General features: G+C 43.8%; 1 protein-coding gene across 1 annotated transcript in view; it reads left to right on the forward strand.

Annotated features, from left to right (window-relative positions):
- LOC126267530 (UDP-glycosyltransferase UGT5-like) overlaps positions 1–27,502 on the forward strand; it is a 60,438-nt gene that overhangs the window by 29,572 nt on the left and 3,364 nt on the right. The window contains exons 3-5 of the mRNA XM_049972830.1: positions 2,940–3,520; positions 13,106–13,328; positions 24,404–24,623. Coding sequence (XP_049828787.1) covers positions 2,940–3,520; positions 13,106–13,328; positions 24,404–24,623 — 1,024 coding nt within the window. The remainder of the gene's footprint in view (positions 1–2,939; positions 3,521–13,105; positions 13,329–24,403; positions 24,624–27,502) is intronic.

Here is a 27,502-nt window from a genome sequence, read left to right on the forward strand (position 1 = left end):
GTTCCCTAAGCCCTCCTATTTGGACCGTAACAAAATAATTTTGTGTAAGTTATTTTCAATATACTTTCTATCAGCATACAGATGATAACAGAAAAAATATAAAGTGCTATGAAAATTGGAGCACGTTGAAACAAATGTCACTTTCTTTGCCCACGAAACTGAGACAAAAGCGTGAACCGAAAATAGACTTTAGAAGATACCGCAAAACGGCTACATACACTAGCAGAGAATTCAGTTCAGAATGACAGCAGCGAAATCCAATCAAAATCTCATCTATCGTCCGCAAGTTACGTTTTCCTGGCAATTTGAAAAATACGGTTTCATAACAAACATACCACTATTAAGCGACTCCTAGACAGTACAGCAGTCCTTTCAGATCTTCGTGGTCGCGGAGGTACTGCAAGCCTTTAGTGACACACTTTGTCATCCGCTGATCCGCTTACTCGATACGCTTTACGTTCGCTTTCGTGCAGGATTTGTACAAGACTGGCCTCATCTCATATTTAAATACGTTCATAATTTTAATAATGCCTGTCAGTCAATCGTTGAAATTCCATGTGAAGTATGTTTTTAACGCTGTGAATGGTTTTCGGAGACACTTTTTCCCAAATCGGCTTGTAACTAGAGAACAGAGTTTCTGGCGAATTAGGGGTGAACACTGCCTAAGTAGACATCCCGGAGGACGTATCAAGCATAAAAAAGACAATTTCAAATTTTCAAAGAGGACTACACCTTTAAGTAAGTATGTGAATCAAGCCTACCGTTCATGGAATGTTGCGCAGGCAAGTATCGAAAACAAGTCCCTGAGCATAATGTGTTATAATTTTCACCTGAGAAGCACCAGTGACGTCACAAACACTTAACAGCCATCAAGTGCCCATACCATCTTTCATCTGTAGGAATGGGTGTACTCTGTACTGAACATACGAAAGTCGTTCGAAAAGTAACACCACACATTTAATCTTGGCCAGCTTGGGGTGAAAACTGAGCAATTTGTTTCGGCACATCGTGCGATGTTTCCGCTTCAGCCGGTATAGTTTTATGAAGTTCCGATTGGTGGTGGCACTTATACGTAGCCTTCAAAATGGTGTCTATAACAGAGGTGAATCCAAACAGGAAGCTCTCAGTGGGTTTCTTTTGCGGAAAACCAGAGCATCGCAGGTGTTCACAGGCGCTTTCATAATATGTAGGGATACCCGGCAGTGAACAAAAGCGCGGTGAGTCGTTGGGCCAGGCGTGTGCCAGTATCACAACAGGTCGCGCAAACCTGTCCGATCTCCGCAGACACCTGTTAATCCTGCAATGTTGGAACATGCTGCACTCCCATTTGGGGTAATCGATGGATGACAACAACCACGTCGCTGCTCAAATGGACGTCTCTATAAGTAGTAGTGAACACTCGTCCACCGGTTGGGGTGCATAAACGTGTGTGCGTGTTGGCTTCGCCACCGCCTAATAAAAGATCATAAATAGCAACGAAGGACCATTTGTGCCCAACTGCTGACCCATTACGAGGCAAACAAAACCTTATTCCGTGAGTTAGCGCCATACCACCTCTCCTCCGAAGGAATAGATCGAGGTGCACCCTCAGCTGGCAAAGAAACTGGACGGTATTCTGGGACTCTGAAAGAGTTATTTTGTTTCCTCATTGCCTGAAAAACGAAAATGGTTCAAATGGCTCTAAGCACTATGGGACTTAACATCTGAAGTCATCATCCCCTAGACTTAGAACTACTTAAACCTAATTAACCTAAGGACATCACACACATCCACACCCGGGGCAGGATTCGAACCTGCGACCGTAGCAGCAGCGCGATTCCCGACTGAAGCGCCTAGAACCTCTCGGTCACAACGGCCGGCCAAGGCGATCGTCTCTGAAGTGTACCGTGCTTCCATCAGGAATTTGGAGAAATAATTTTTCCGTGGTCGCTTGCACAAAAGTAGAAACGAACAAATGGTTCAAATGGCTCTGAGCACTATGGGACTCAACTGCTGTGGTCATTAGTCCCCTAGAACTTAGAACTACTTAAACCTAACTAACCTAAGGACATCACACACATCCATGCCCGAGGCAGGATTCGAACCTGCGACCGTAGCAGTCGCACGGTTCCGGACTGCGCGCCTAGAACCGCGAGACCACCGCGGCCGGCAGAAACGAACATCTCCTTTATGAAAACTCAAGACCTCACAGAAGTATGTGCACCCGAGAGGAACTCATTCGACTGTTCTTCCTCAGCAGCCATGCAGTCTGGATCTCTCATCTTCCGACTTCGATCTGTGTGGCCCAATGAAGGATGCACTACGCAGGGAGTAGTACGTGGATCATGGGGACGTTATTGATGCAGCATCGTGTTGGCTCCGACGTGGACCAGTACAGTGGTATCATGTGGAAATGCAGGCCCTCCCAGTAACAGGAATAAGGTCGTCGCATTGAACGGCTATTGTGTTGGAAAATAAGGGTTTATAATAAAATGGGTATCCAGGATGAAAGAGCCTTTAAAAAACAAATGTGGTGCGTTACCTTATTGAACGTCCTTCGTAACCTAGCATAAGGATGAAAGTTTAATCAACATATGGCACAGGCATGGTCCTAATGGAGTATCATTTTGACAGCTTTCATTCAAGGTGGATCACTATCAATTTTTGCCGTATATCTGCCATACAACTGAAAATGAAATCTATATATTCGGCTTTATAGAAACATTTACTGAGCTGAGCCGCTTATGGAAGAAACCGCTGTACTAACACTTATATAAACAGACTAAGGGCACTTTTGTGACACAATATCAGTTACCTTGCAAGGAGTCTTAGCGGAGTACAGTAATCGTAAAAATTTCGAGTTTTAACAACCGAGCATTTGGTAAGTTTTGAAACTAGACATCTCACTTGGTTGCACAGGCAACGCAGCACATCTCACTGTGTCCTTTCTTTCTTTTCAGGTAATCTCAACGCATTCGAAGCGGCCTCGACAACTCTTTTGGATTTGGCGAAGGAGTTCCTTGTGGTTGCTGAAAAAATGTGTCACGGATTTCTGAGGGACGAAAATGTACAGAAGTTGCATAAGTCGGGCAAGAAATTTGACGTCATTGTTCTGGAGAACCTCTTCACAGAATGTTTACACGGATACGCTCATGGACTAAAAGCGCCTGTAATTGTGTTGTCCAGTTTCGCGGGAACGGACTGGATGGCCGACATGGTCGGGAATCCGACCCCGTACTCTTATGTCCCGAATCCATTCCTAGCGTTAGGCACCCACATGAGTTTTATCGAGCGACTTCAGAATACACTTGTAAGTATAGGAGGAAAAATCATCCGTCAGTTTGTGTATCTGCCAATGCTGGATTCAATTTTACAGACGTATCTGAAAGATCCGTCGCTACCTTCATTGTCTGAAATCGAAAGACAGACGTCGCTCTTCCTGGTTAATTACCACTTCACCCACGGATGTCCTCGACCGCTTGTACCCAACATGGTAGAAGTTGGAGGGCTGCATGTCAGGCAACCGAAGAAGCTGCCTGAGGTAAGTTATGGCAACATGAACTCGAATACTAAATCTTAACGAATCTGGATATGTAGTTATTATACACTTTCTTTGTTCATTTGCTTTCTCTTACAGTACCTCTTTAAAATAAGTTTCCTCCAGCTGTTCTTCTAGCTTAAATGCTTCTTATTGAAATACGTCTAACTCCATGCGCATTTACTTGCTTCATACGTGGAACAGCTCTGTGTAGATAGTCTGGCATCACTCATGGGAAATCTTTTTCATTATAAAAAACGTGTATGCTTAATTAAGACTGGCGCAGAAGGAAAAAACGAATCCTTAAACAGTAAAATACTTGCAAAAGGCCGGTCGCTAAGGCCGAGCGGTTCTACAAGGCGCTTCAGTCCGGAACCGCGCTGCTGCTGCAGTCGCAGGTTCGAATCCTGCCTTGGGCGTGGCTGAGTGTGATGTCCTTAGGTTACTTAGGTTTAAGTAGTTGTATGTCTAGTTGACTTATGATGAGGTATTCACTCAACTAGACTTACAACTACTTAAACCTAAGTAAGCTAAGGACATCACACACAGACTTAGTGCTTAGGGCCATATGAACCATTTCTGAACTAGCGAAAGTATACTATAATATGACGAAAATCCACCCTTTGAGCCACGGTATCTTTTTAACAGCCTCCTATGCTCGTTTTCGACGACGGTTTGTGTTCCTACTTCGTTTTCGTCTGTATGGAGGAGGAGGAAATTAGTGTTTAACGTCCCGTCGACAACGAGGTCATTAGAGACGGAGCGCAAGCTCGGGTGAGGGAAGGATGGGCCCTTTCAAAGGAACCATCCCGGCATTTGCCTGAGGCGATTTAGGGAAATCACGGAAAACCTAAATCAGGATGGCCGGAGACGGGATTGAACCGTCGTCCTCCCGAATGTAAATCCAGTGTGCTAACCACTGCGCCACCTCGCTCGGTTTTCGTCTGTATGTTAAAAGAAAATACGGAATATGTTGGTTCATAAAATAACGTTGTCACCAAATGAGTCAATTGCGTTAGGCATCTTTAAGTATTCAATATCAAATACTGCCGCGAATGTGATATAGCGCGTTTTGAATCAGGTAACGAACCTCACAGAAAGTAAATGACAGTATAAGAAAAAATTCAGACAGTAAATACAATAAATACATTCCGCTAGCAAAGTCAACACATAAAACTTAAATTCTGTATATCAACGCTTTGGCAAACAATTTGAACAGCCATCTCAGGTTGCCTGCAGATGATGCTGTCGTTTATCGACTGGTAAATTCATCAGAAGATCAAAACAAATTTCAAAGCTATTTAGAAAAGATATATGTATGGTGCAAAAATTGGCAATTGACCCTAAATAACGAATAGTGTGAGGTCATCCACACGAGTGTTAAAAACAATCTGTTAAACTTCGATTACACGATAAATTAGTCAACTCTAAAGGCCGTAAATTCAACCAGACCTAGGAATTACAATTACTAACAACTTAAATTGGAAGGAATACATAGAAAATATTATGGGAAATGGTAAGTAAAATCCCCGTTTTATTGGTAGGATACTTAGAAAATATAACAGATCTGCTAAAGAGACTGCTTACACTGCGGTTGTCCGCTCTGTTTTAGAATACTGCTGCGCGGTGTGGTATCATTATAAGGTAGGACTGACTGGGTACATAAAAAAAGACGGGATACATCGAAAAAGAGGGGCGGCTCTTTTGTATTATCGCGAAATAGGGGAGAGATTGTCACTGAATTGATACGAAATTTGGGGTGGGCACAATTAAAACAAAGGCGTTTATCGTTGCACGGGATCTTCTCTCGAAATCTGTATCACAAACTTTCTCCTCCGAATATGAAAATATTTTGTTGGTGCCAATCTACGTAGGGAGAAACGATCATCATAATAAACTAACGGAAATCAGAGTCCTCACGGAAAGATACAGGTTTACGCTTTTCCGCGCGCTGTACGAGACTGGAATAATAGAAAATTATTGTGAAGGTGTTTCGAAGAACTCTCTGCGAGTCAGTTAAGTGTGATTTGCAGATTACCCATGTAGATGTAGATGTAGGTGTACATGTACATGTAGATGAATTTCCTAGGTGATACAGCTGCTTTTCCGTCTATGGCAGAACGAGCTTTTTAAGCGGCTGATTCGTCTTCATGATACCCACGGACACCACTGACAACCAATCTATATATATATATATATATATATATATATATATATATATATATATATATATATATATATACGCGTCTGCATGATGAAGCGTCACTTGATTCCTGATTATGGTGGCTTCCGAGCACTCCGCTTTTTAGCAAGACACACTCGACATATCAGTTCTGTTCCAAAACATGATGATATCATACGCTACGCAACAAAATTAAATGATAACTTTTTCGAAATTTCGTACTTGCTTCCCATTACGATGTGTAAGTTTGAAATTTGTCGAAAAGGTGCCTACAACTTTTCTGTGTAATGATGCAAAAGCTTGGCGCCCTACGACGTCACCGTTCGGCTGTGTCATATGCGAAAAAACACGAAAGCTCAGAAGTTGATGAAGGATTCGGAGGCCGTTACTTTTCGGCCAGTCCTCATACTTGAGCGTGTTTACTCGACGGCGACGGTATGGATACCGCACGTGGATAAGGGGATACCGGTCGTGGCAGCAGCTTTTCGTACACTGCCCAACGAAATTAAAACACCACTTTTACGAAACGTGGCAATTGTCTCCCACTGCGACGCATAACATTGGGAGAAAGAGAAAAAAAAAGAGGAGGAGAAGGCCACACCTCGGAAGAGATCATGTACGTTAAGGTGGCTTAGTGATGTCATGATGGCAACAAATTTCCCCACAATTCTGCCCAATACAACCGTGGGCGTGTCACACGATGGGAAGGTCGTCACAGCGCCTCTTGCAGACATCTCACCCCTTCTTTCGACGTCTCTGCGATGGAGGTCAGAACCGCGACACCCAGAGTTGAAATAACGCGGTTTCCTTATGGATGGCCGCGGAGAACATTTCAGACACACATTCTTTCAGAATCGATTAAAAAACACCTGAGTAGAGGGGGGAGATGGTTTCATTGAAACACCCCTTTGCTGGAGAGTCGATTCCCACACATTCTGCCGTTGAAAACGACAGGTCGAAGTGCGATGAGGAACAGGTTGATGACAGCCTTTAACACTGCTGATCGCCTCTGACTTTCAAACCCTTCTCTAAAGACACTGTGGGCTGCATCAGGATTGAACGGGGTCGTATCCCTTTGGAGCGCAACGCGAATGCAACTTTTGTCTCACTTTCATTCATCGTCATCATCATCATGATCATCATCATCATTTAAGACTGATTATGCCTTTCAGCGTTCTGTCTGGAGCATAGCATCCTTATAAAATTCCTCCATGAGCCCCTATTCAATGCTAACGTTGGTGCCTCCTCTGATGTTAAACCTTTAACTTCAACATCATTCTTAACCGAATCCAGGTACCTTCTCCTTGGCCTGCCCCGACTCCTCCTACCCTCTACTGCTGAACCCCTGAGTCTCTTGGGTAACCTTGCTTCTCCCATGCGTGTAACATGATCCCACCATCTAAGCCTGTTCATCCTGACTGCTACATCTATAGAGTTCATTCCCAGTTTTTCTTTGATTTCCTCATTGTAGACACCCTCCTGCCATTGTTCCCATCTACTAGTACCTGCAATCATCCTAGCTACTTTCATATCCGTAGCCTCAACCTTGTGGATAAGGTAACTTGAATCCACCAAGCTTTCGCTCCCATACAACAAAGTTGGTCGAAAGATTGAACGGTGCACAGATAACTTAGTCTTGATACTGACTTCCTTTTTGCAGAAGAGAGTAGATCGCAGCTGAGCGCTCGCTGCATTAGCTTTGCTACACCTCGCTTCCAGTTCTTTCACTATGTTGCCATCCTGTGAGAATATGTATCCTAAGTACTTGAAACTGTCCACCTGTTCTAACTTTGTTACCCTATTTGGCACTCAGTCCGTTTATATTTCTTTCCCACTGACATTACTTTCGTTTTCGAGATGCTAATCTTCATACCATAGTCCTAAATTTCTGATCTAGCTCTGAAATACACTCCTGGAAATTGAAATAAGAACACCATGAATTCATTGTCCCAGGAAGGGGAAACTTTATTGACACATTCCTGGGGTCAGATACATCACATGATCACACTGACAGAACCACAGGCACATAGACACAGGCAACAGAGCATGCACAATGTCGGCACTAGTACAGTGTATATCCAACTTTCGCAGCAATGCAGGCTGCTATTCTCCCATGGAGACGATCGTAGAGATGCTGGATGTAGTCCTGTGGAACGGCGTGCCATGCCATTTCCACCTGGCGCCTCAGTTGGACCAGCGTTCGTGCTGGACGTGCAGACCGCGTGAGACGACGCTTCATCCAGTCCCAAACATGCTCAATGGGGGACAGATCCGGAGATCTTGCTGGCCAGGGTAGTTGACTTACACCTTCTAGAGCACGTTGGGTGGCACGGGATACATGTGGAGGTGCATTGTCCTGTTGGAACAGCAAGTTCCGTTGCCGGTCTAGGAATGGTCGAACGATGGGTTCGATGACGGTTTGGATGTACCGTGCACTATTCAGTGTCCCCTCGACGATCACCAGAGGTGTACGGCCAGTGTAGGAGATCGCTCCCCACACCATGATGCCGGGTGTTGACCCTGTGTACCTCGGTCGTATGCAGTCCTGATTGTGGCGCTCACCTGCACGGCGCCAAACACGCATACGACCATCATTGGCACCAAGGCAGAAGCGACTCTCATCGCTGAAGACGACACGTCTCCATTCGTCCCTCCATTCACTCCTGTCGCGACACCACTGGAGGCGGGCTGCACGATGTTGGGGCGTGCGCGGAAGACGGCCTAACGGTGTGCGGGACCGTACCCCATCTTCATGGAGACGGTTGCGAATTGTCCTCGCCGATACCTCAGGAGCAACAGTGTCCCTAATTTGCTGGGAAGTGGCGGTGCGGTCCCCTACGGCAAAGCGTAGGATCGTACGGTCTTGCCGTGCATCCGTGCGTCGCTGCGGTCCGGTCCCAGGTCGACGGGCACGTGCACCTTCCGCCGACCACTGGCGACAACATCGATGTACTGTGGAGACCTCACGCCCCACGTGATGAGCAATTCGGCGGTACGTCCACCCGGCCTCCCGCATGCCCACTATACGCCCTCGCTCAAAGTCCGTCAACTGCACATACGGTTCACGTCCACGCTGTTGCGGCATGCTACCAGTGTTAAACACTGCGATGGAGCTCCGTATGCCACGGCAAACTGGCTGACACTGACGGCGGCGGTGCACAAATGCTGCGCAGCTAGCGCCATTCGACGGCCAACACCGCGGTTCCTGGTGTGTCCGCTGTGCCGTGCGTGTGATCATTGCTTGTACAGCCCTCTCGCAGTGTCCGGAGCAAGTATGGTGGGTCTGACACACCGGTGTCAATGTGTTCTTTTTTCCATTTCCAGGAGTGTATTACTTCGCAAACTTTCAATCGAATCTGCCATCACAACTAAGTAATCCGCATATGCAAGACTGCTTATTTTGTGTTCACATATCTTGATCTCACCCAGCCAGTCTATTGTTTTCAACATATGAGCCATAAATAATATGAACAACAGTGCCTATCTTACCCCAGAAACTACTCTGAACCATGAACTCAATTTACCGTCAACTCTAACTGCTGCCTGACTGTCCATGTAAAGACCTTTAATTGCTTGCAAAAGTTTGCCTCCTATTCCATAATCTGGTAGAACAGACAATAAACTCCTCCTAGGAACCCGGTCATATGCCTTTTCTATATCTATAAAGCATAGATACAGTTCCCCGTTCCACTCATAACACTTCTCCATTATTTGCCGTAAGCTAAAGATCTGGTCCTGACAACCTCTAAGAGGCCTAAACCCACACTGATTTTCATCCAATTGGTCCTAATACTCGCACTTCCCTTTCAACAATACCTGAGAAGATTTTACCCACAACGCTGATTAAAGAGATACCTCTGTAGTTGTTACAATCTTTTCCGTTTCCATGTTTAAAAATTGGTGTGATTACTGCTTTTGTCCAGTCTGATGGAAACTGTCCCGACTCCCAGGCCATTTCAATTATGCTTTGTAGCCATTTAAGGCCTGACGTACCACTGTATTTGATGAGTTCCGACTTAATTTCATCCACCACAGCTGCTTTATTGCACTGCAATCTATTGGCCATTTTCTCCACTTCCTCAAATGTGATTCTATTTTCATCATCATTCCTATCCCATTCCACCTCGAAATCTTAAACACTGCTGATCGTATTTTCACCTACATTGAGCAACTCTTCAAAATATTCCCTCCATCTGCCCAAGGCATCCACAGGATTCACCAGCAGTTTTCCTGACCTGTCCAAAATACTTGTCATTTCCTTCTTACCTCCCTTTCGAAGATTGCTAATTACACTCCAAAATGGTTTTCCAGCAGCTTGACCCATAGTCTCCAACCTGTTTCCAAAGTCTTCCCAAGATTTCTTCTTCGATGCTGCAATTATCTGTTTGGCTTCGTTTCTTTCTTCGACATAACTATCTCTGTCTACTTGAGTTCTAGTATGTGGCCATTTTTGATACGCCTTGTTTTTCCTTTTACAGGCTGCCTTGACTGTGTCATACCACCAAGCTGTTTGCTTCATCCTACTTTTACACACTACTGTTCCAAGACATTCTTTAGCCACTTCTAGTACAGTATCCCTGTACCTTGTCCGTTCCTTTTCCAATGACTGTAATTGACTACATTCAACTAACTGGTATCTTTCTGAGATCGCTGTTATGTACTTGAGCCTGATTTCCTTATCCTGAAGTTTCTCCACTCTTATCCTCCTACATATGGACCTGACTGGCCTCACAATCCCAATTTCACAGCAGATTAAATAATGATCAGTGTCATCAAAGAATCCCCTGAATACAAGTGTGTCCCTCACAGTCTTCCTGAATTCCTGATCTGTCCCAAGTATACCGGTGAATGTTCTTATGTTTCAAAAAGGAGTTTGTGATTACTAAGCCCACACTGGCACAGAAATCCAAGAATTGTTTCCCGTTTTTGTTGGCCTCCATATCCTCTGCAAATTTACCCATAACCTTTTCATACTCTTCTGTTCGATTTCCAATCCTGGCATTAAAATCACCCATGAGCAGAACACTGTCCTTGTCCTTTACTCTAACAACTACATCAGTGAGTGCCTCATAAAAACAATACATCTTATCTTGATCTGTCCCTTCACAATGCGAATATACTGACACAATCCTAATTTTCTTGCTAGACACTGTCAAATCTATCCACATCCGTCGTTCGTTTATATGCCTTACTGGAACTACGCTGGGTTCCATGTCTTTCCTGATGCAAATCCCTATATCCCATTGTGCTATTCCTGCTTTGACTCCTGACAGGTAGACCTTGTATTCTCTCACTTCCTCTTCTTTCTCACACCCTATCCGAATATCACTAACAGCTAAAACGTGCAGCCCCATCTTACTTGCAGCCTCTGCCAGATCTACCTTCTTCCCAGGGTAGCCCCCATTGATATTAATAGCTCCCCATCTTATTACCATTTGTTCTTAGGAGTCCTTGGTTTGTCAGTTAGAGATGGGACTCCGTAATCTCCAAAGGTCCGAGGCATTTTGCTCTGATTGTTGCCAGCATCATATTTAAAGTACCGGGGAAGCAGGTTGCTAGCCTTGCTTGCCCCGGGTCCCATTGAGTTTTACCCCTAACGGTTGAGGGACTATCCGGTGGATTTGGTAGTCTTTGCCGTATGAGCACAAAGGTGACCACGACTCAGAGTATGTCCGAGATGCCCTGCCTTATTCCAAAGTAACTGGTATCCCGACTGTCGGGACCACTTACTTTGCCACTCATACGTTGCCCGTGGTTCATGAACTCGGACATGACTACAGGAACCCACACCATGAACCTTTGACACTGCTGATCGCCTCTGACTTTCAAACCCTTCTGTAAAGACATTGAGGGCTGCATCAGGATTTAACGGGGTCGTATCCCTTTGGAGCGCAACGCGAATGCAACTTTTGTCTCACTTTCGAAACCAAACAAAATTTGAACGTGTTTAGAAACGTCAAAATGTACTGATGGTTTTAGAACCCTCCTCTTTCCCGCCCTGCTGTGGCGTGATCGTGTAGAAGTGCAACATTGAGACGTGTGTGAATAAAACGGCAAAGAAAGCCTTGATTCATGTGTGCATTTGTTATGCACTTGAAACCTTCCACAACATAACGATTACCGTGAGATTAATCAATGGAACGCGTAACTAACTAGCTTACTAAACTGGACCGGACTTCGTGCCGAATCTGCAGCGAAAGAACAGGCTCCCCACTTTCGTACAATAAATTATCGTTTCGCTGTTAAGTTTTTGTGTGTTTTTGCTAGCTAGAGCACTTGCCAGGCTAAACTGATGTCGAAGTATCTAAGACGTTCATTCGTAACTTTCTCAACAAAGTTGCGTGGGTGCAGCGAGGATATTGTCGAACTTGGACGGGAAGGGGGGGGGGGGCTCGGATTCTTAGTGGGAACTTTGCTGCTTTATTCACCCACATGTTAATGTTGCACTTCACACGATCACGCCGCAGCAGGGAGAAAAACAGGAGGGTGGGAAGGGCAGTGTCAGCCATAGCCGCTTAGCATCAAATTCAAATTTCGGTGACTAGTTTTGAAAGCGATACAAAGGTTGTGGTCGTGTTGTACTCCAAAGGGGTGCGAACATGGTCAGTGTGTATGTGGCCCCACAGCGTCCTTAGACAAGTGCTACGACGTCCGAGGAGTCAGCAGTGTTAAAGGTTGTCAACAACATCTTCCTGTACGTCAACACACTGCGATCTGTCGTTTTCAACACCGATATGTGTGGGAATCCACTCCCCAGGGAAATTTGGTGGTTTCATTGACGCCCTTTATTGGACCCACTGATGCGTTAACGAGTCAGCTCTGATTGTGTGTGTATCTGAAAGGTTTTCCTGTGCCACCCATGAGAAAATCGTATGATTTTAACGCTGGGTGTCGTGGTTCTGACCTCATCGCACAGGCCTCCCAAGAAGGGGTAAAACGTGGATAAGAGCAGCTGTGAAGACCTTCCCATGGCGTGACACGATGGTGGCACTGGCAAAATTGGGGCACAATTTGGTGCCCATTGTGACATCACTGATCCACCTTACAGTTAACTTGAACTTCCGAGCTATGGCCTTTGTTTCACACCTGTCGACGCCTCGCTATCGAAGCGTCAACGGACAAGGGGGTGATGTCACAGAGCGACGCGCCTTTGCAGCATCACAATGGAAGGTGGTAGGCACCTTTGAGCCAAATTTCAAATGGAATGCAATTGAGGATTTGGGAAAAAGAGATCCTCTGATTCTGTTGCAAAGTGTACGCATTTTCTGCAACGTATACCACATTAAACCCGGCACCACATGTAAAATTACAGTTACTATTACAGTGTCCAACAGATAAACATGTGCCTATCCATTAGTTGTGAAAGTATATAGATATTGTGTTGAAATAATTTACTTCTTTTCCAGGATATTCAAAAGTTTCTGGACGAGGCCACGGACGGAGCGATATACTTCAGTATGGGCTCTAACTTGCAAAGTGCTCACTGGCCAGAGGAGAAGCGGTCCGTTTTCCTGAGGGTGTTTTCGCAGCTGAAGCAGCGAGTCCTGTGGAAGTGGGAGACGGACTCGATGCCCGGCCAGCCGCACAACGTGAAGACCGGAAAGTGGCTGCCGCAGTCCGACATACTGGGTGAGTCGCAACACCTCGTAAACCATGCCACGACGCAAGAAATAAGCAGCATTGAAATTCCGTGTCAATGTGGGAAAGCTTATATCGGCCGTTCGATTCGCACAGTGCATGACAGGTGTTGGAACATCGCCGTCATACGACGTTACAACAGCCGGAAAAATCGGCAGTAGTAGAACACCGCTGAAATGAGAGACACAGTATGAAATTTGATGAAACTGTGGTAGTTGCCAACATTTCCGGTTTTTGGAACAGCGTCTATAAAGAGCCGATTGAAATTAGGTTGGCGGATAATTTAATCAACAGAGACAATGGGTTTCCTCTTAGCAAGACATGGAATCTTGTATTATCTCGCATCAAAATTGAACGTTCTTCGGTGGTGCCCTTAGTGCGATGTATCGTTGCCAGCAGTGTTCCATTGTGGTGTGGTTACTGTACGAACTTCGGTACACACACCATCAAATTATTTGACTTGTCGCTCTAACGAAGTAGGCGAGTGTCAGCTATATGTCTCGTGGTCTTATCGTGGCGTGCTTATCTCCTGCCGTTAGGTCAGACGATAGAAATGCCACTTGCACGCTTAGAGTAGCAGATTGACGGTGACCAACTTTAAACTGAACTTGATTAATTTTCACACACATTTATTAAAATAATAAAAAGCATAGAAATTACTTAACTTGATTCTGGATGCTATTTACAATTGACGGTCTTAAGTTCCTTTGGTCTTGGTACGTTAATCTTATTCTCACATATCTCTGGTACTTGACAAAGTGTCTATACATTTCTCTTCATGGCCATGTACAGGAATATAATAATCTTACTAGGCGAAGACTGAAATTTGACTATAGACTAACGCAGACTGACTAATCGGAGGTCTGCACACTCGTTATAATGCCTCGAGCGTTCAGGTATCACTGCGCGAGTGTGATCCTCGAGGAGAAAAGTTTCTACGTTAGCAGCAATCTCATTGGCTGCGGTACTTATTAATACGCGGATCGGCGGAAACAGAAGCGCTGTTGTGCTTAGCGGGGCGCGCTCTGGTGGGAAAGTTGTGTACGCGCTGACTACGCGGAACTATGTACACAACATCCACTAAGGGCGGCGCCACCTCCCTGTCGTGGGTGGCAACAACCGTGATGGGCGTCGCATGCGCCGTGTACTGAACGGTGGCCTATATAGTACGTCGATTTGCAGCCTGGCGTCAGTTCTCAGCGGGACTCATGAACACAAGCAGTATTTTCCTGAAGATGGCAACCAGTTGGATCGCCGAAATATCGACTCAAGTTGCTTTTAGGATCCGGCAGCAAACCCGAAGAGATTTTCAACACTTATTACGCCGGGAAAGCGTACGTAATCACAATAAGCAGAATTAGCCGTGTCACCTTTTATATGTTTATTTCTTATTTACACGTTTACAAACATGTGGAAAACATTGACAAGAAGGAGGAACAGTATTATGACAGGACATGAGGTAAGTCATAAAGGAAAAACATCCATCGTACTTGAGGAAAGAGGAAGGGGTAAAATCAGCGGGGGGAAGTCAGAGATCGGAATACTCGTCTATACAATAAAATGTTGAAGACGTAGGGTGAAAGTGGTACTCCAGGAATGTAGAGCTTGGCAGAGGGGGTCAGTTCGTCGGGAACCGCAACAAACTGGTCATAAGATTCATGAATAAAGAAATAGAACACTAAATTCTCTTCCCTTCTCTGCGGCCACAGTGGACAGTTCAAATTCAAATGGTTCAAATGGCTCTGAGCACTATGGGACTCAACTGCTGTGGTCATTAGTCCCCTAGAACTTAGAACTACTTAAACCTAACTAACCTAAGGCCATCACACACATCCATGCCCGAGGCAGGATTCGAACTTGCGACCGTAGCAGTCGCACGGTTCCGGACTGCGCGCCTAGAACCGCGAGACCACCACGGCCGGCGTGGACAGTTCAATAAGGGGAAGGAAGCCATAATGGGAGAAGAAATGGAGCCTAGTGGAAGATTGATATGTGTCGAAAGTAACATATTTTAAACGACGAATACTTGTTTCGAGATAAACTGAGGTGGACGAAGATTATTGTAGATTTCCACATGACTATTAGCTACAGAAGTATACGGAGTAAGATTCTGTAACGTGAAAAAAAAATGTCTTCCGAGAAGTTACTCGATACTATGATACGAGGGCTATTCGGAAAGTAAGGAACAATAGGTCACGAAATGGAAACCACAGTAAAAATCAAAACTGTTTTATTTGCAACAGTTAGCTACTACTTCCAGCCACTTATCTTCATAGTCGCCGATCCGCCTTAGACGTTTGTTGTAGCGTTGTACCAACTTTTCAGTACCCTCATTACAGAATACCGCCGCCAGTGCTTTCCGCCAATTCTCTACGCCAGGGTTTCCCAACAAAATTTTCTCGAGTACCCCCTCATCGAGCATAATTGGTACCTTGTCGTATCACAGTTTCAAGCACCTAAAAAGCCAAATGAAGAGTCTTTATGTAAGTTTTCTATTTTTTCGTACCTGGAAAAAAACATTAACATATTCATTATTGAAAAAAATATTGAGCAGCCAAAATAAAAAATAAATTTTATCATACGAAATATATTTAATATATTTTTTATTCTAACAGCATCTTGCGGTCCACTCTGGCATAGCTGGCGGACCCCTGGAGGTCTGCAGACCACCTGTTAGGAGCCACTGCTCTACGCTGGCCTACAGCTCGTTGTCTGTGCCAAAACGTTGTCTTCATAGTCAGCGGTTCATGCGAGCAGAGATGAAACTCAGAGGGAGAGAATTTAAGGCTGTATTGTGGGTAATCAAACATTTCCAACTGAAAATGATGCAGGAGCAGCTTCATTCCACCTGCTGAATGCGGCTGAGTATTGTCTTGAAGAAGAAAGCGCACGACAGTTACATAATGTTGGCTGCATAGCTTCAGGCGAAATTTCTCACCCGGCCCTCGTACATGGCGGGAAGCACTATTGTATCAGGTATCTTCATGTGCTTCCCTGTGTGCTCAGAACTAAAAAAAAGACGTAACGCAATCGACGGGCGTACTAGAGACCGTGCCCAACACACCTGTGCAAAACGTCATCGGATTTTCTCTGTGGTGTCCATTTCGCGACTGGTCGTTCCTTTCTTTCCTAATAACCCTCGCATTTCATGTCATTACTGAATCGGTGTCTGTCTATAAACTATACTTTCTGGCACGTTAACTTCGTCACTGCCTTCATGACCTCTCATAGAGGTTTCTCTGATATTCTTTTCCGACCGTGCCGTGCCTGCAGTTATAATTTTGTTGCTAATTTTCGCCACTGTTATATGCAGGTTACACTCTTTTAACATGCGGGATATTTCGTTTGTACCAGCTGTGGTAATGTTTGCTTCTGAAATCAAAATCACGTGTTTATCTCGCATTCTACAATTAAAGCACTGACGTGTTCTTTGGACCATGTTGCCATATCCTACCTTCTTCCACATCAAAACCACTCAGACTCTTCACCTCTTAAGAGCAAACCTGTGAGCGAATGCTTCGGCTTCTTCCGCCCGCATTCATGTAACACTGCACGCACCGCGAGGTAGGGGGGTGGGGGGTGGGGATGCGAAGATCCTCTTCCCAGCTGTGGTTATCTGGAAAATTTTACCAGGTTCGACGTTCCCTAGGCTGCTCTTAGTTTATTACAGGCTGTTTGCCACCAGCCACACACTCGTTATGTTAAGCTTCATCATTAACCGTTCGACCGCGACCCGTAGCCGAAGGTGTAATGGTACACTCTTTGTGCTATGTCAGGCAGGAGACTTCTACCGACACACTTTCGCATAAGGTGTATCCCAGAAGTAACACGCCTTTGCTCAAACTGTAGTCCAGTGCGTGGGTTTCGTCCGACTCACCCACCCTGGGATCAAAGGTCTAGGAGAAAGGCCCCACTACATCTCATTCCTGGGAGTGACCTGAAAAGAGCAGCAGAATGAGAGTGGTACGATTAGTGGCGCCTAAGACACTGAAGACCAGCAGAGTGGAGCAGATCAGCGTCAAAAGATGAGAACAGTCAAAACATTTTGAGAAATTAAATAAAAGGTCTCTTGTGATAGCACAAAATGATGTCCTCGAGTGGTGAATGAAGGGGTATGCAAGAGTTTATTGAGAACATGACGGCCGCATTTGAAGTAGTAAAAAGTGAGGATGATGCATTCTTATTCCAGTATGCGGAACCCAAAACAACAGGGGATGCCGGTAAAGGATACGACGCGTTACTGGCCAGAGATATGAATCATTTTATAGGAGAATTATTCTCTCAAGAGAACGATTGAATTTTGTGTGTGTAGAATATTTCAAGCAGGACAGAAATCAGGGAAATCAATAGCGTTCTGTATAAACAAGACACAAGAGGTACCCAGATCGTTCAGAGTTGCCATAACTTAACAGAACGAAAGCAGCTAGAAGGTGCAGTGGAGTTAGTTCACGCATTGCGTTATGCTCGTTTCATTCAGAGAATGGCAAATGAGAGATACAGCCTAAAACGGACCTTGTTTAAGTTTATTTAGCATCTGGAGGCTCTGGATCACCATAAATACAAAATTTTAAGATTACAGAACAATGAGCACAGTAGAGGCGATGACATTAGCGTTAGCGATTCAGCTGAAATAATACAAGAAGAGGTGATAGTTATAATATCCATGGCAGGAAAAAAAGACATTTCTAGGGGAACATCATTGGCAGTGTAATAGTAATAATAATAATAATAATAATAATAAACAAGGGATACAAAATGCTACAACTGCGGTAAACTGGGCCACGTAGCCAAGGACTGTTACAATGAAAGACTACCATTATAAGACGGGTGTAGACACCCACCTGGCAACAGGAGCGAGGAAGTTCCAAGATTTCTGTTACCATCGTGACGATGCGTACCAAAATAACAGCGTGTGAACAATGTTACAGGTATGGACATAATGCAAATAGACTATAGATCTAAATGTTTTCTGTGTGTTTCGTGTGGACATTCATCTTATCAGTGTATGGGAAAGCCCAGGAGACGGAAAAGACACAGGATGGCCAACGAAGCCGGTGGTGTGCACAGCAGCCAGGCATCACCACCGTCAAATGGCCTAAGGTTGGGGTGGTAAGCAGCGAGGCAGGAAATGACATAATGATGGTCAACTCATGTACTTGCAACTGCTCGAAGCCACAGTTTGTATTACCTGTAAACAACCAATAACGCACGTCATGTGCCAACAGGGGCATTTAACCAGACGTCACTAAGAGTGCATGTTCTCATTATTATGACGTTCTGTTATTGTGTTTCCCATGACTAATGAGTTGGAGAAAATGAGTTATAGCATGGAAAGAAACCGTTTTTAGACCCATATTGACTTTACATAATTTCTTCGACTACATGTGACAAAAGTCCTGCAATTTGTGACGTACGTTTTTTGTTACATCCCGTTTACATGTGATCTGTATTTCGTACAATTCTTTTGACGTATGTCCTCCTCTGTTGCCCTCCTGGCCTTTTTAAACGATGCGTTAGGGATCTGGTTTCCTATGACATCTGTACATTATCTGCAGTACCATTAATTAATACATTACATTGTACATTCCTACAACATATCTTTACAATGGAGTACTGACCTCAATCCTACCTGTTTCACAGGTCCTGAGATGCACATATGTTACCAACTTCGAGGTAGTACTAGTTACCCCGAATTCTCCTTCATGATGATAATGTATTCCTGCAAATATCTTAGTCGTGATGAGAATGTCCTCAATCTTGTCGCCTTCTCAGAGCATTCGGCAATTGTAGGTTCGCCACACACCGGTGATAATTTGCTTATTCCCATACCATTTCGTTTAGTATCGTGAGATGGATATGTGTTACAAAAAACTGTGACATCTTCCACCTGAGTCAATACATGTAACTGTTCATTATCTGTTAACTATGTCCGTAAACTTCTGTTTAACATAATTATTTTCTTAATACACTTAATACTTATGTGAATATCTTGGAAAAACCTCATTTCACAGTGCTCTTGATCACACATTGAGGTTAACCTAGACGTTTGTTTACATGTACTCCTTTGTTTATCCATTTTTTTCACACACTAACTTATCAAGCGATAACTTAGCGTGCAACGTCTAAGAGCTATTTACCAATAAATGGGCATTCTCTCGTATGTATGCGCATTGTTTCGTGGTAACGATAACATTTTATACATATTAAACTCCTTATTCTTTGTTAGTGAAACACTAATTATATATCCTAACAGACCAGTCTTTAAAATACATCGTGATCCGTAACGTGTAAGTAGGTTTTCCAGTACTTTTAATAGAAGAATATGGGTACGTACTGTTGAAATTATAGATCTTGACGTATTTTAACAAATGATGTGTTAGGGTGTGTAATAAGTATTCCACTTGCTAAGTATAAGAAGATTAATTTGTATAAAATGCTAAAGTTACCAACTAAAGCAACACCTGGCACAGAAAAATAACCATATATACAACCAGGAACAGATTATTTACTGCTAAATAACTCTTGGATGTTGTACGCTAAGTTATCGAGTTATCAATTAAAGGGCAAGAAAATGGATAAACAAAGGAATAAATGCAAACAAATCTCAAAGTATGATCATGAGGACCTTGAAATAAGGTTTTTACAAGACACTCACATACCTGGTAATTGCTTTAAGAAAATAATTTTTTCAAACAGAAGTTTAAGAAGTTTATGAGCACAGTTAAGTACTAATGAACGGCTGTATGTAATATCTAAGGTGACTGAGAACACAGTTTTGTATAATATGTGTCCATCTCAGGATATTAAACGGAATGCAATGGGAATAATCAAACTGGAGAAGAACTGTTAGGGATACAGATGCACGTCTACATTGAATCAGACAAGGCGATCCAGGCGAATTATATAAGAAGAGGTGTAGTACCAAATGTAGACATGAGCTTTGATTGTTGTGAAGAAATTGAAATGAAAATCAGTAACTCATCAATACGAGTAAGCTTTGAAATATATCACGTTGAACATAGATGACTCAAGAGTAGCAGGTAAAAGAGTAGGAGGCCTTGATAAATTCATAGATAAAGCACAGTTTGAAACAGAAGGAAAAAAGAAGGTCCAAACCTAATTGATTCCTCCCTCTATGACTATCAGATTAGCAGAGGTTGAAAATACCTCATCAGTTGTAAAGTTCTTTCATTATTACACGACTGGTTTCGGGCTCTTATAAGCCCATCTTCAGGTGTCGTAACTTAGTGCTGTGGCCCCAGAGCGCCGTGATGGACGTGTACTAGGCGCGGTGTGCTACAGAACAGGGAGTACTCAAGTGGAAACAACTACAATTGTTAATGAAGTGTCACTTAATGTTTCCATCGGAATAGTGTCGAACGGAGCAAGCTGGTCTGTGTCTCAAACAGCTGCTGTTAAGAATTACAGTTTATGACAGGAAAAAGTCACTGATTAATACCTATTTCCTGTTGAGCCAAGTAGCCAGCCGTTAATGAGGAAGGCAAACTATCCAGTGAATCATGAATTCCCAGGAGTAATAAGAGTTAACGCCCGGAGAGGGGCTGAATCTATAGGATATTCGGTGTAGCTGGTCGGACACCTCGCATCACAATGTGTTTTACTTTCTACATAGGCAGACCGTTCCTGACAAAATCAAATCTTTGTCGCCAATCGCCAACACAAACCTACGTAACCAAGGTGGTTCCACTGCCTCTCATCTCCGCTATTAAGTCAGATTAGAATAAGTACAACGGCAAAAAAAAAAAAAAAACCTCAGACTGTCGCTACGTGGGGCTCACCTACCCTGTACTGGTGCATTGGACCTGTGCCATGACTCTACAGCTCTCCGTATACAGCGTCCATCGCCTGCTTCTACAAAATATATTCACCAATATTGGTATAAGACATGAAAACATAGTACACTGGAAAGGTTGTTTATGGCAGAGGGTGTTCCTTTGTACATCATTGAGGAAGACCCTGACACACAGCCTAGAAAGACTATAAGAGGCTTAATTTACATCTACAGCTACGTTATTACTCTGATATTCACAATTCAGTGGCGGGAAAAACGAGCACTTAATTTTTTCTGTGCGAGCCCTGATTTCTCTTATTTTATCGTGATGATCATTTCTCCCTATGTAGGTAGGTGCCAACAGAATGTTTTCGCAATCATAGGAGATAACTGGTGACTGAAATTTCATGAGAAGATCCCGTCACAACGAAGAACACCATTGTCTTAATTATTGCCACTCCCGTTCACGTATCATGTCTGTGGCATTAACTCCCCTATTTCGCTGTAGTACAAAACGAGCCGCCCTTCTTTGAACTTTTTCGATGTCATCCGGCAGTCTCACCTGATGCGGATCCCACACCGCATAGCAATACTCCAGAATAGAGCAGTCAAGTGTGGTGTAAGCGGTATCTTTAGTAGATCTGTTGCATATTCTAAGTGTTCTACCAATGAATCGCAGTCTTTGGTTTGCTCTACCACAACATTATCTATGTGATCGTTCCAGTTTAGGTTACTTGTAATGGTAACTCCTTAGTATTTAGTTGAATTTACAGCTTTCAGATATGTGTGACTTCTCGCGTAATCTAAATTTAGTGGATTTCCTTCAGTACTCATGTGAACAGCTCCACACTTTGCTTTATTCATGGTCAATTGTCACTTTTCGCACCACACAGATAGATTATCTAAATCATTTTGCAATTCGTTTTGGTCATCTGATGAGTTTCCAAGACGGTAAATGACACCATCATCTGAAAGTAATCTAAGACGGGTACTCAGATTGTCTCCTATATCGTTAATATGGATTAGGAACAATAGAGGGCTTATAACACTTACTTGAGGAACACCGCATATTACTTCAGTTTTACTCGATGACTGTCTGTCTGTTATTACGAACTATGACTTTTCTGACAGGAAATCACGAATCCAGTCGCACAACTGAGGCGATATACCATGGGCATGCAGTTTGGTTAGAAGACGCCTGTGAGGAACGGTGTCGAAAGCCTTCTGGAAATCTAAAAATATAGAATGAATTTGACATCCCCTGTCGATAGCACTTATTACTTTATGTGCATAGAGAGCTAGTTGTGTTTCACAATCATAGACATGTGACACACAAGATGCTGAAAAACACATCTACTGACAGGTGACATAGTTTATTTCGTGTTTTTGATGCTGTGTAGCAGCTGTTCCTCAAATGAATGAGTATGTGTGATGCTTAATAGAGTTTTTCATACAGAGGTAGGGCACTGAAAGATGATTTTATGAAGTGTTGATATCACTCTTGGATGTGTGTATGTGATGGATTTGCCGCCCACCTTGTTTATGCAGTATATGTTTCGGCAACAATGAAACTGAGTGTAGGTTATCTGAACATCTGGTGCTTTTCCCTTGACTTCCATTCAGATAACCTAGGAAACTGCGGATTTTTTTATAGGCTAGAGAGTACCTCATGTGTACTAAAGCTACAGTGCACTAATGGAATAATACACACCAAGATTGTGACCGTGTATGATATTAAGTACCCATAAATCAGCAATTACATATTGATAAACAAGATCTGTTCCAATCATTTAATGAAATGTTCTGAAGTTATTGCAGTGTGCTACAATAGGTACTTACGTGTAAGATGATTACTGTTTGATTGGAGTGATGTGTAAACTGTAAATTATTAGAGTTTTTGACAGTGACAAAAGTAATGTACGTGTTTATGAAAAACTTCAGCACAATTGTTCCAAAACTGGTAATATTTTGAAACTAGGCTTTTTCTATATCACAGCAGTATTTAGAAATCGAGAATCATTGTGCGTGCATTCCTTCTTTGCTTTGCTCAGAATATGTTCGATTACCATCGAATATATTTGGTATGTTTGTGAAATGTGTCACGTCAAATCGTCTAAACGCTCATCCACAAGTCTTAAATATTTTTCGAGAAGAGTGGAAACAAGTTCTGTCTGCACTATACTGTAACATTAGAATGTTTTCTCAGAAAGCCCAACGCTATAATGGAGAAAGAATTTCCAACATTATACAGTCAGTCTCACAAGAAAGTGTACCCAATAATTTTCAATGTAATGTCCGCAGCGAGAAATTGTAGTTGTCTCGAATCTGTACTGAATGCGATTTTGCACAGTGTATAGATAAACAGGGTGGGAGTTGAATGTTTAGTTTTGTCGGTTTCAGTTTTAGCTATTTGCACTTATTTACAGCCAATTTAAACACAAAGAAAGTGAAATATTCATCCAAAAGGACTCCTGAGGTCCGATAAGAAGCTATTTGGTTCAAACGAGGCACAGTTGATGCTTCAAGAGGATAATGATATGAAACAAAATGTTCAAATGTGTGTGAAATCTTATGGAATCGAACTGCTAAGGTCATCAGACCTAAGCTTACACATTACTTAACCTAAATTATCCTAGGGACAAACACCCACACCCATGCCCGAGGGAGGACTCGAACCTCCGCCTGGATCAGCCGCACAGTCCATGACTGCAGCGCCCGAGACCGCTCGGCTAATCCCGCGCGTCTAATGATATGAAACATCGCAGCCATGTCTATACTACGTGGAAACAAAGACAACGGGGTGTCGACGATGAATCAGCCTGAAGTGTCTCCAGGAGCATATACGACCGGAATCTTTGGTCGTATATTAAGATGAAGCTCAGAAAATTCAGTATACCCTTTGAAGCAGCAGGACGATACGACGATCGATACTGAGAGAATATGCAGGAAATCTTCATGCTCAGAAGGTGCCAGGCTATAATTGATAATGTCGACAATTGGATTAACTATTAGGTAATTGCGCAATTAGTAATAACAAATATTTTCATGTAGACATATTTTAATAATAATGTCTTTTTTAATACAGATAACGGCGTACACTTTCTTGTGAAAGTGACTGTATGGCTCTCGTCTTTTGGATGAACAGCTCTGGTTGTCCAGAGATGTTGTAGAGACGGTGTGATGGACTTCTGGCAACAGGGTACCACGACTGCAGTGTACCAGCTGTGTGCTGCTGGGCGTGATGGCTTCAGTTCTTGCTTCTCCTGTGTTGCAGCCCACAAGAACGTGCGGGCGTTCATAACGCACGGCGGGCTGCTCAGCACGCAGGAGGCCACGGCCAGGGGAGTCCCGCTGGTGGGAATCCCCGTGTTCGGCGACCAGTCGCTCAACATGGCGCAGGCGCAGAGGCAGGGCTACGCAGTCACGCTCGCCATCAGCAACATCAGCGAGGCGTCACTGCAGTGGGCCCTACACGAGGTGCTCGCCGTCCCCAGGTAACCGACGCTCTTTCAGCAAGCTGAGCCTCGCAGTAAGGCGGCCACTGATTTGGCACATAAATGTGACTACTGTGTTTTGAATACATTGAACCATATCTTTCATTTTTTGACGTTTGCGCCACACTGGAGGTTTTCTCCCTGCAACTACCTACTAAAAATACGCTACTGGTCATTAACATCGCTACACCAAGAAGAAATGCAGATGATAAACGGGTATTCATTGGACAAAAGTATTATCCTAGTACTGACATGTGATTACAGTTTCAAGCAATTTGGGTTGATAGATCCTGAGAAATCAGTACTCAGAACAACCACCCCTGGCCGTGATAACGGCCTTCATACGCCTGGGCATTGAGTCAGAGCTTGGATGGCATGTACAAGTACAGCTGCCCATGCAGTTTCAACACCATACCACAGTTCATCAAGAGTAGTGACTGGCGTATTGTGACGAGCCAGTTGCTCGGCCACCATTGACCAGACGTTTCCAATTGGTGAGAGATCTGGAGAATGTGCTGGCCAGGGCAGCAGTCGAACATTTTCTGCACCCAGAAAGGCCTGTACAGGACCTGCAACATGCGATCGTGCATTATCCTGCTGAAATGTAGTTTTTCGCAGGGATCGAATGAAGAGCAGAGCCACGGGTCATAACACATCTGAAATGTAACGTACATTGTTAAAAGTGCCGTCAATGCGAACAAGAGGTGACCGACACGTGTAACCAATGGCACCCCATACCATCACGCAGGGTGATACGCCAGTATGGCGATGACGAATACTCGCTTGCAATGTGCGTTCACCGCGATGTCGCCAAACACGGATGCGACCATCATTATGCTGTAAAAAGAACCTGGATTCATCCAAAAAAATGACGTTTTGCCACTCGTGCACCCAGGATCGTCGTTGAGTACACCATCGCAGGCGCTCCTGTCTGTGATGCGACAAGCTTAATCGTAGACATGGTCTCCCAGCTGATAGTCCATGCTGCTGCAAATGTCGTCGAACTGTTCGTGCAAATGGTTGTTGTCTTGCAAACGTCCCCATCTGTTGACTCAGGGATCGAGACGTGGCTGCACGATCCGTTACAGCCATGCCGATAAGATGCCTGTCATGTCGGCTGCTAGTGATACGAGGCCGTTGGGATCCAGCTCGGCGTTCCGTATTACGCTCCTGAACCCACCGATTTCATATTCTGCTAACAGTCGTTGAATCTCGACCAACGCGAGCAGCAATGCTGCGATACGATAAACCGGAATCGCGATAGGCTACAATCCGACCTTTATCAAAGTCGGAAACGTGATGGTACGCATTTCTCGCCCTTACACGAGGCATCACACCAACGTTTCACCAGGCAACGCCGGTAAACTGCTGTTTGTGTATGAGAAATGGTTTGGAAACTTTCCTCATGTCAGCACGTTGTAGGTGTCGCGACCTGCGCCAACCCTGTGTGACTACTCTGAAAAGCTAATCATTGCATATCACAGCATCTTCTTCCTGTCGGTTAAATTTCGCGTCTGTAGTACGTCATGTTGGTGGTGTAGCAATTTTAATGGCCTATAGTGTAGCTGTGTGCCTAGAGATTAGTGTTTCTATTGTTTACAACCCCGCAAGCCACCTTATGACATGGGAAGGAATGAGAGAGCTATCTATAGTCTCTGCTCAGTGGGACTATTTCACGCCCCCACTAATAACATAGCTTCACTGACGAAACTAAATTGGATCTCCCAGAAGACAAGGTTGAATGGCGACGTAACTTTGTACAAGTACATACCATCGGAGACTATGTAAATAATTAGAGCTGCAATTTTCTGTGGCCTGTAGGATAGAAATCAGAGTGCACTAGTGGTGTTACGACGGCTGGTAACGTATAAAGGGGGCATGAACGTCGTTATATGGAGAGCCATCACTATGAGGTATGAGACCGTTACCTGGACCTAACAGAGAGTCAATGGAAGTCTAAAACCGTCAAAGTTGCACACAAGCATTTTTTTAAATGACGATCAGCTTCAGACTTTAATCCATTATCATTCTACCCTGTAGAACAGAGTGTACTACATTACAATTTACATATGCAATACATAAGTCCAATCAAAGTACAAATGCATTTGACAAGGTGATTACATACGACATAATTCCTTGAGGGCTCTGAAGGGATAGCGCCATGAAGAGGTTGTTTGTTTTATTTTGCAAAATTGCGAAATAACGCTTACGTAAGACCCACAATGGCGCACTCCCTTCAGTGAACCCAACTTGAGTTTACCTAACGATGTTCAGTACTCACGCAAATTTATTTCCTATACGCAGCTCGAGACTGTTGTATGCTAGTAGTATCTAGAACTTAACCACTCGTGCTACCAATACGGCCACGACAGACACCTTACGGTAGGACTTAAGTGGTGTGTCATCATCTTGTCGAACGTATCTGCACTTTGATTGGCCTCATGTATTGTATATGTTACCTGTAACGTAGTACACTCTGTTCTGGAGGATGACTTCATAATGGAAAGAAGTCCGAAACTGGTCATCTGTTAAATAAAAAACTAATTTCTGTGCAACTTTCACGGTTTTATAGTATTACTGAATCATAATAAGTTGCAGTCTATTGCCATCCAGCATGTTGGAACTGAGTAACAGATTTTGAAAGGGCTCTCGCTGTATGCCGCCATTTATCTGGCATAAAGAGTCAGAGAGTCATAGAGGTCAGAGATTGCATTACCCAGATTTTTACTTTATTTTAGGGTGGGGGCATCCATATGTGGTAATGATCTGATGGTTGGACTGCATTGGGAACATGAGGGCTGGCATACTTGTTGTCAAGTTACTGGTCGGCGACGTCAGGAGACCACAAGGGAGGACCGTCGTATTGTGCACACAACACG

The sequence above is a fragment of the Schistocerca gregaria genome, chromosome 4, assembly GCF_023897955.1.
Source record: "Schistocerca gregaria isolate iqSchGreg1 chromosome 4, iqSchGreg1.2, whole genome shotgun sequence".
Taxonomy (NCBI): domain Eukaryota; kingdom Metazoa; phylum Arthropoda; class Insecta; order Orthoptera; family Acrididae; genus Schistocerca; species Schistocerca gregaria.